The 9,607-nt window shown below is 34.6% G+C and overlaps 1 protein-coding gene across 3 annotated transcripts; it reads left to right on the plus strand.

Annotated features, from left to right (window-relative positions):
• The first annotated feature begins 236 nt into the window (after window positions 1–236).
• On the plus strand, window positions 237–7,984 carry LOC130713698 (sugar transporter ERD6-like 16). 3 transcript variants are annotated; one of them, XM_057563497.1, is made up of 26 exons: window positions 237–989; window positions 1,078–1,167; window positions 1,488–1,547; window positions 1,637–1,702; window positions 1,826–1,891; window positions 1,987–2,062; window positions 2,253–2,317; window positions 2,434–2,526; window positions 2,628–2,708; window positions 2,790–2,874; window positions 2,966–3,012; window positions 3,097–3,159; window positions 3,377–3,436; window positions 3,534–3,587; window positions 3,708–3,767; window positions 4,161–4,275; window positions 4,684–4,904; window positions 4,980–5,061; window positions 5,262–5,394; window positions 6,277–6,332; window positions 6,434–6,497; window positions 6,619–6,731; window positions 6,839–7,002; window positions 7,139–7,166; window positions 7,351–7,488; window positions 7,744–7,984. In XM_057563497.1, the coding sequence occupies exons 2-17, from the start codon at window positions 1,084–1,086 to the stop codon at window positions 4,743–4,745; spliced, it is 1,137 nt and encodes a 378-aa protein (XP_057419480.1). In that variant the 5' UTR covers window positions 237–989; window positions 1,078–1,083; the 3' UTR covers window positions 4,746–4,904; window positions 4,980–5,061; window positions 5,262–5,394; window positions 6,277–6,332; window positions 6,434–6,497; window positions 6,619–6,731; window positions 6,839–7,002; window positions 7,139–7,166; window positions 7,351–7,488; window positions 7,744–7,984. The 3 variants fall into 3 exon arrangements, with proteins under 3 accessions (XP_057419480.1, XP_057419477.1, XP_057419479.1); XM_057563494.1 differs by lacking the exon at window positions 6,434–6,497 and having other exon boundaries at window positions 6,277–6,393; XM_057563496.1 differs by lacking the exon at window positions 6,434–6,497.
• Window positions 7,985–9,607: the final 1,623 nt, after the last annotated feature.

The following is a 9,607-nucleotide window of genomic DNA, read 5'->3' on the forward strand; positions in this document are numbered from 1 at the left end:
TACTATGACAAACATTTTATTCAAATTTTATTTATAGCCGACACATCCGAGTAAGAACCACGTAAGCTCAGATGAATAAACAAGTATCAACCATGAACTCAGTTCAGGATTCACATGCAATTTGTTATCCAAACACCACCAACTTTGAGCTTCTAATTCATCTTCCACAAAGATCTGAAGAGTACTGTTCAATCTCCATCTCCAATTGCTCATGACAGCTTTATTCCCACATGCAATTCCAAATATTAAATCTTGCACAATTTTGTGGTACTTGCACCGTAGCGGGACCCTTCCATAAAATTCCAATGATCACAATCAATCAGTGGAAGTATCTTCAATCTAGGATAGTTGTATAAATACCTTACAACACACATCATGTTTTTCATGCCCTCTGTTAGTATCACATTCACAGCATTGTTTTTAACTTCTTGGGGGGCTGTTTCATTATTCTTGTGCTACTCATTTTTTGAGGTCACATTACTGTTGAAGAAAATGACAATTGAGCAGCACAAGGATAATGAAAGTATTGGAGAAGCCAATGGGCTTTTTCATGATTTGCATGAGCCCTTGATTCTACCTGGAAAAGATGATGTTGGTTCATGTAAAGATATTGAATCTAATAAAAGGGTGGAAAATGGACCCATTGGAATGGTTCTGCTTAGCACTTTTGTTGCTGTTTGTGGCTCTTTTGCATTTGGAACTTGTTTAAGTATCTTTACTATTTATGAAATGGGAAATACTAAAGGTTACGATACAAAATACAAGAAGTGGTCGTATCCTCCACTACCCCTCATGATTTTAGCCAAATAACATAGTTAGTGTTGACACATCCACATTTCTTGCAGCTTTCATACTAAATATTTTGTACTCAATAAACCAAAAAACAAAAAGGTTTCTATTTTCAGCTCAAGTTATTATTTTGGCAGGTGGGGTATTCAGCACCCACTCAAGCAGCTATCAGAGCATATCTTAATCTATCTCTTTCTGAGGTTAGTGTTCTAATTCCCACCTCATTGGAATTTTCTGTGTACCATATTGTTTGAAAGAAAACTAACATTGTTTTGTGGGGAGTTGCAGTTTTCCATGTTTGGTTCGTTAGTAACAATTGGTGCTATGCTTGGTGCTATAACAAGTGGCCCGATCACAGATTTTATTGGTCGGAAAGGGGTATGTGACATGTAAATTCCCAATAGGGCTGCATATGGAAGGACTAATTTGATTTTAAGCATTTGGATAAACGTATGAAAATAGCTTATGACTTACATATGAGCTATTTTGAGTTTATTTTCATTAGTTGTTCATATTAGCTTATGAATAAACTCTTATACCTGATATAAACTATTTTGAGGTTGTTTCAATAAGCTTCTCAAATTAGCTTATGATAAGCACTTATTGAACTAAGCCATTTTCCAAAATGCACTCTAAATATATGTACTTTATAGGACCTTTCCATATTAACAAGTCTTAATTTTCATGGGAATACACAGGCAATGAGAATATCAACTGGATTTTGCATAACAGGATGGTTAGCTGTGTTCTTTTCAAAGGTATGCATCTTCTGCACAATATTCATCTTGAGAAAAATGTTGCAAAATGGGAAAAAGAGGTTTCACTTGTGTTACTCCATCTACTGCAGGATCCTCTCTCCCTTGACATGGGAAGATTTTTCACAGGATATGGAATTGGACTGATCTCATTTGTGGTAACTAACTATACAACCATACAAATTTTTTTACTTTGATTCAGAAAGTTTAAGAGCAGGCCTTATGTTGCTTCTTGATGCCTATATTTCAGAATTTTAACAAACCATATCAAAATGTAACAGGTCCCTGTGTATATAGCTGAAATAGCACCAAAGAATCTTAGAGGTGGACTTGCAACAACAAATCAGGTGGGGGAATATAAAGAGTTATTATATTTGTTTCTTTTATTAAAAGTTAATCTTTCTTAAGAAGAATGTTGGATTTGACTCTAAATGTTTTGCAGCTTATGATTGTTATTGGAGCATCAGTATCATTCTTACTAGGAAGTGTCTTAAATTGGAGAAAACTAGCTCTAGCAGGTATGTTATAATATTTATACCGTGTATAGTTGTGCGGTGAAAAGTCCCATAATTGCTTCTGGTGAAAAGCTACAAAGTGTAGTTTTTGGAGTTACTGTGCTTTAGATTGTGTGTCATTACCAGTGCAAACATGCTATTAGCTTTTTATTGTTACATAAGGTATAACCACGGTTTGTCTTAAACTTTGTAGGGCTTGTTCCTTGCATTTCCTTGCTGATTGGATTGTGCTTTATCCCAGAATCCCCAAGATGGCTGGTAAACATTAAGCTAGAATCTAAAGCCCAAATTGGCAATTGTTTTCTTCTTTGAAATGGTCATAAGAGGAAGATAACAATGCAAATTAATAAGCTAAAAACAATTTCATTTTCCAGGCAAAGGTTGGCCTTGAAAAAGAATTTCAAGTAGCTTTAAGGAGACTGAGAGGGAAAGATGTTGATATTTCTCAAGAAGCTGAAGAAATTCTGGTACTTTCCAAGCTCCCTGAACCAATTGAACATGTTTGAGATGTTTCCTGATCAATTTGACATGCTTCATAAGCTAAGCTGACTTATTTTTCTTTAAATAGGATTATATTGAAACTCTACAAAGCCTTCCTAAAACTAAGCTTCTGGATTTGTTCCAAAGCAAACATGTTCGCTCTGTTGTTGTAAGTAACATAAATTTATAGCAAAAAATAAGATTAGTGTGTAACTATTTAGAAGTTTCTAAATGTTTGAAATGATTTCAGATTGGTATTGGGTTAATGGTATGTCAACAATCTGTTGGAATTAACGGTATTGGATTTTACACAGCAGAGACTTTTGCAGCAGCAGGTGAGAAGAAAATACATGCTGATTTTGAAAATTCAAAATAGCTCTTTTTCTTCTGTCATATATATTCATTGCCCTACAACTTGATTTGCAGGACTTTCTTCAGGAAAAATTGGTACTATTGCCTATGCTTGTATGCAGGTAGTTTATCCCTTATTTCTCAGGCATCAATCATGTGAAACTACACTTTTCTGTTTGAACTCCATCTGTTAAAATAAATGGCAGGTTCCATTCACTGTATTGGGAGCCATTTTGATGGATAAGTCTGGAAGAAGACCACTTATAATGGTAAATACGTTTTCAGGCATTTATAGCTTGTTTGTATCAACTTTTTTTCCGCAGAATGAATTCTGATACCTGGAAGCTACTTAGTACTCACAGAATTGACTTTGATTTTGGAATGAAATTGTAGATGAATTTTCAAACATGCACTTTTAATAGCACTATTAAAAAGTAAGAGGAGAAAGAGCTATTTTATGCCTAATTGATTTGCCTATGCATGTAGGCTTCTGCAAGTGGAACATTTTTAGGTTGCTTTATTACTGGAATTGCTTTCTTTCTCAAGGCAAGTTCATAATAATCATATTTTCCCCATAGATTGTGAGTTTGCATCTCAATTACTAATAAATTCTCATATTCTGCTTTATGATTCCATGGACCAGGATCAGAGCTTATTGCTTAGGTGGGTGCCAATATTAGCAGTTGCTGGAGTGCTGGTGAGTCTTCTTCTGAAAATGTTGATCCCCCCAAAGTTAATTTATTACATTTTCTTTAAACTCAAATTTCATTTTGACCTGAAATTGTATCATCTTTTTGTTGGCATTGCTTATAATCAGATATACATAGCAGCATTTTCAATAGGAATGGGACCAGTTCCTTGGGTAATAATGTCTGAGGTATGCATATTTGACAAAATAGACTTGAATGATTTTAGGGCTCTTGTAGTGTATCTTTTATGAATGATTACTTTCTTTTCCTCTTCTTCACCCCGTAAGAGTGCATCTTTGCATCAGCTTCTCTTTTATCAAAATCAATTTTGAGATCCAGAAGCTAATCACATAACGTCCTCCCAAAATTGATTATGGCTTCAAAATTAATTGTAGTGCATGTTTGGATAGACGATGGAAAACCACGGTCGATAAAAACATCTTCTCTTAGCTTTTGTGACTGTCCACCATGATTCGGACCATATCATGGTTTTCCACCATGTATCCAAATATGCACATTGTAGTGTTGATAGTGCTTGGTATACCTATGGAAATTTTCTAATATTAGATTTCATATGGCAGATCTTTCCCATACATGTGAAGGGAACTGCAGGGAGCTTGGTGGTATTGATAAACTGGCTAGGTGCTTGGGTAGTTTCATATACTTTCAACTTTCTAATGAGTTGGAGTTCTCCTGGTAAGCACAGTGAACAAAGCCTCTGAGTTGGTTAGCATTATTAGCATTAGCATTAGCATTATTATTATTATTATTATTATTATTATTATTATTATTATTATTATTATTATTATTATTATTATTATTATTATTATTATTATTATGACTAGTCTAGGAGCTCCTCTTTCTAATCCATAATATATACATTTAGGGGTTTTTCTAGGTCCCGTCATCGCCTGTGTGGCACCTCCTAATTGGTTAATATATGAAAAAATCCTACATGGCATGCATTTCTTCATTCATATTATCCTACACCTTTATTCTTAACCTACACTCACCTCTCTTTAATACCAATAATTAATTCCAATTATCAAAACACGTTTTTGCCCTCTCTCATCTATTTTCCTTCTCTGCCGTTTCACTCATCAGCATCTCTTCCATTTTTTCTTCACCGATGCCCTCCTCCTCTGAAATTTTCCATTCCGCGATAGCCTCTTTTCTCTGATCGACGTCGTGGCATTACGGCCCTTTTACGGTTGTAATCGGCGGTCTCATCCCTCCCCATGCTCATATCCACCCTCTCCTAACCGAGTATAAGATCAATAACATCAAAAAGCGTGATACGAATTCTCACAGCGTCCTCGACTCTGGTACGTGGTTTTTGTACTCCAGTACTTTAGTCTTCTTCCTGACCGGATATTGATTGTGAAATCTGGGTTTTGCAGGCCAATACAGATTCCATGGTAGTTTTTCGTTGGCGACTGCGAGTTCGACTTTGTCCAACAAATTTGCGGGATGAGGTAGCAGGTACTAGAAATTTGAATATTTTCTTTTGTGGAGAACTAACATTAAGGCTGCTCATAGCTTAATTCCTGTTTTTTTCTTCATGCTTGCCATTTTATTGGTTGAAATCTAGGATTTTCCTCTCTCAGTTAGATAGTTGATCTTCTTTATTCCATTCACTTTAAAACCTATGCTTATATTTGTTTGTTTTTGGCACTTCATAGCATCACCAACCACACGGTTTCCAGCTGAGTATGTGCAAGAATTTCAGAATTGTTTTGACAGATCTCCTGCAGTTCCTGTGTCTGAATCCTCGAGTTCATCATGGCTGCAAGTTTGACCTCATCGCCATCTCAGGTATGTTCAAAGCAGGATTTGGTTTTTATTCCTTTTTCAAAAAAATTGGTGATTGATTAGTTTCTTATTCGATGCTGAATCTGTTGATTAGTTTCCTAATCTGCTTAGTTGCCTTATTTGTAATTCAAGAACAGATTTCATTGTCAATTTTTTCTCATTTTGACCATGTCCTTAAATCACTCTACCTATCAAGCTTCAAATTAGGACATTTATTTCCTTCAATCACGTTATGTAACGTTTTTTTATTTATGCCAAAACATTTGTTACTGTTTTTTTTTTTTTTAAAGAGTAAGAATCTGCACTCATGAGATCAGAAGAGATAATCAAGCAAATCTGCACTCTAGAGCCATTATATCCAGATTTAAAATCAATCAATGCCACAATCTTCCAAATTTGAAAAAGAAGTTTCAAATTCAAATTTGAAATTTGACCAGCCAAGCCCCTCTCTTTTTACCTATTTCTGGAACTTATTATCCCCTGAAAAAGGGAATCCCGTAAATTTCTGATCAGGCGTAACATTCAACTTCTCTTTTTGATAATTACTTTTTTCTGTTACACTTTCAAATTAGTGCGTTTAAACAAAGGTTCTTCATTTCAACTCTTTCTTTGTTATTACTTGGTTGCTTGATCATTGTTTGACTCTTTTATTCAGTGTCAGAGATTATCTTTGTTGTCGCTGCTATTTTGATGGTCTAAAATTGCACTCTTTGTTTGCCTTCTTTCTTTGCATATTGATGTTAATCTGATTTAGTTTTGTGGTATGCCATTCGCAAGATAATTCTTGAACTGAATTCAAATCCAAAACATCACTCAATCATGCATTGGCTTCAGGTATTCCTTTGTTTTGTTAATCTGATGCTAACTTTCTTTTGTATTAATCAGGAGAAAAATGAAGAACTTTGCTTATGCGCAATAGCAGGGGATAAAAGAGTTTTAATGTATGTTAAGTACATTGTCATGTACTATACTTTCATGTAGAATCTTCCATCCTACTTTCAGGTAACACTGTTCATTCTCGTGTTATTTTTTATCCTGTTAGATGTGTTATTGTAGATTCCTGCACTCGGGTCACGGTTTATGGGAGGGAGAGTATTAACCGAAAAGTACACGCTCAAGCTTCAATTTAATTGAATTTATATAGAGATAGAAATAAAAATTCAAAATGAGGTTTATATTTTAGGCTATATATTTATGCTGAGACTCTTTTGAATTTCAATTTTTTAGGGCACGCTACCTTCACATTTCAAAGAAACATTCAGAGAATCAAGGATGCGGAGGTGTGAGCATTTCCTTTATACATGTGTGTGTTCCCGCCATTGCAGGATTATGGTAACCAGGTAAGCACTACTCCTAGCAAAATTAAGGTCAGTTGCTTCTACACAATTAAAAGGTCAACAAATATAATATGGCTTATTATTTATATGAGTTCGTACAATTGATGTAGCTTGGACTGAGGTTGGATATGTTGTTCAGTATTACTTTGAGAATGAAAATGAGGCAGAAAATCAGCAATAACGGGGTGGTTCAGTTAGTTTTTGACATTATAGCCATCTTATGGTGAAAGGGAAAGGAAAACTATAAATCATTATCATAGTGTTTCTGCTTCAGGTATGTTTCTTCCTTCATTTTTAGCTTCCCTCGTCAGTTTCTCCATTTCCCCCCTTTCTTTATCAATTCATGTGTTTCTAACTATTTTTCTTTCTTATCACTAATTTTTGCTTTGCTTATATCTTTGCAATTGAAGGTTTTATGCCTTGGTTCACTTTGATATGGTGAGTCATTTTATGTGCACATATGTCATGACTTCAGTATTTTTAATTGCTAATGCTATCCCACTATTTATCATTATATTTAATATTCTGTTATGTATATCCCGCTTCATAATTTGTTTCGTTTGATCTATCTTCAATTCATTTTATCTTTCACCATCATTCAATTTTTTGATATTTGTTAAAGGTTACTCAAGAAGTCAATTTCTGAAACGAGCTATGGAGCGGATGGAATCAGATAACAGTTAGGAGTAACAGTGGCAGAGATATTGAGGGAGAAAGGGAAGCCAGCCTAGAAACTTGGAAGAGATTTGAAGCTCAGCAGGTTATTTTCTTTATTTTATGTGATTTTTATGTATGACTAATATTAATAGATTGAGTTTTTGGTATAATTCTTATTCTATCATATTTCTGATTACATTATTTCTGAGGATATAGAATTATTCAGTAGTTATAGTTTTGCTGCCTCAATAACTCATAAGTTAGCAGTCCAAAACCCCGAATGTGTAACTGTTTTCGGAAGTTTTTTAGAGCTTTTATAAACTAACCTCTCTACATTTTGTGTTTCTGATGTTCCTAGGAAATGTCAAAGACCCAAGAGGTACCACACAATGAGGATGGATTTCAAACATGAAGCAAAGTAATTGAGCAGCTTTGGTCTCATTGACCCTGTTGTGTCGATTGTGATGTGATTCAGCTTTCCTTCAATTTTTCATTGATACCTCTTACGAATTTGTTGGATGTTTCTAGGTCTTTCTAATCCTTCTTATAATTTTGATTCTGAATTACAGTATTAATTCATAATGAATTTGCTTATTAAATTGGTCTCCAATATATAATTCTTTTGTTTTTCTCTCCTCATTATCTACTATCATCTCATTTGATTATGTCCCAATAATTTCGACTCAAAATATGTTATTTTTGCCATTTTTAGTGAGGAGGAGGCCAAGAGGAAGATATACTATGCTGCCACTCATACATTTACAAGTTTCAATGCCCTCATTTACAAGTTGAAATCTTCTTTACCTTCTATCTCTAGAACAAATTATTTCACATTATTTATGTGATTCTATGAATCTGCATTCCATTTGGCCAAAAGTTCAAGAGGGGTTTAAATTTAAGCTGTTTTGAAGCAGGTCTTGAGAATGAGAGTGCTCGATTATGAGAATCCATAGGTCAATAAGGGTTATTAATTAATTAATTAAATTACATACATTCATTCAGTGTAATGTGCACTATGTAAAACATTATTAATTGTATTTCTCCTTTTTAGAGCTTTTTTCTAAATCTCCTTATCCCATGACCTATAATTATTGGCTGGCAAAGTTGCTCTTGCTATAGTACACCCACGGAGAGGTCACGTAGCAACATAAATGCCCTGAAGGAGAAAACCCCTTCAAAGAATGAGTCCAAAATCATGGCCGAGACGATTTCAGAGTCCTTACTAAATTTCACCCCCATTTGAGAACTTTTCTCAGTCACCATTTGAGAAATCTTCTCAGTCTAACAATTGACGAGTTGCCTCAAAGAAACCCCATTCAAATCAACAAATTTAGTGAAGGACTTGCTTGAGATGCAGGGACAGCTGCAATAGCTGCATTTCGTAAAGAACAAATCTTTAAGGTGTTTTTTATTCTTAATATGTATTTTCTCAGCTTTGTGTTATTTTGATTTGGAGAATTGATTATGGTTTCATGATTGATCATATACTACATGGGTCACTAGCAGGAATGATCTACAATGCTTTATGCATTTCTGTTTTTTTGTGAGCACTACATGCATTTCTGTTTTAAAGACCTCTTTCATGTGCCTCAAGTCATTCTCTTTATTTGTTAGGTTTCCTTCATCATTGATCTAAACCTGAGTTCACTTTTGGACCTATTCTAAATCATAAAATTGAGATTCATAATCATAATAGCTTTCATCCTAGGAGGATATTCGTTCATCTAAGAAATGAATTTTGTTAAGAAATGACACATTTCAAAAAAAATGTCTTAATAGATTAGGTAGCTCAGTTGGCAACGCAAGATTAGTGTGTGGGAAGAGCTATCGGGTTCGATCGCCACACAATACACTCAGGGGAAGGATGGGGAGCCTTAACTGTGACTAAATCCCGAATCTGGCGGCGAGTGCGTGGGAAGAGCTCTCGGGTTCGATCCCCACACAATACATTCAAGGAGGGCTAATGAGCCTTAATTGTGACTAAATTCCGAATCTGGCGGCATCCAAAGGGTGATCGGGTGCCGGATGTTTATATCAAAAAAAATTACTTTCCATAGGATATAATGCATTTAATGCATACATGGATTATAATTATTTTGGTTTGTCTACTTTATGAATTAAATGGCAGTGATAATTTGAAAGTGGTTTTAAAATGGGTATTTATGAAGTAAATAAACATAAAATTTACTTTGTTTTTATGATTATCCTGGCTTAATAAAAAT

This window comes from Lotus japonicus, chromosome 4, assembly GCF_012489685.1.
Source record: "Lotus japonicus ecotype B-129 chromosome 4, LjGifu_v1.2".
NCBI lineage: Eukaryota > Viridiplantae > Streptophyta > Magnoliopsida > Fabales > Fabaceae > Lotus > Lotus japonicus.

What these genes read in the sequence shown, in the direction of transcription:
- LOC130713698 (XM_057563494.1), top strand. Translation starts at nt 1,084, where the DNA reads ATGTTTGGTTCGTTAGTAACAATTGGTGCTATGCTTGGTGCTATAACA. An exon ending in CAGAATCCCCAAGATGGCTG is followed by an intron (nt 2,318 to 2,433) that starts GTAAACATTAAG and finishes TTCATTTTCCAG; the next exon opens with GCAAAGGTTGGCCTTGAAAA. An exon ending in GAATTGCTTTCTTTCTCAAG is followed by an intron (nt 3,437 to 3,533) that starts GCAAGTTCATAA and finishes TCCATGGACCAG; the next exon opens with GATCAGAGCTTATTGCTTAG.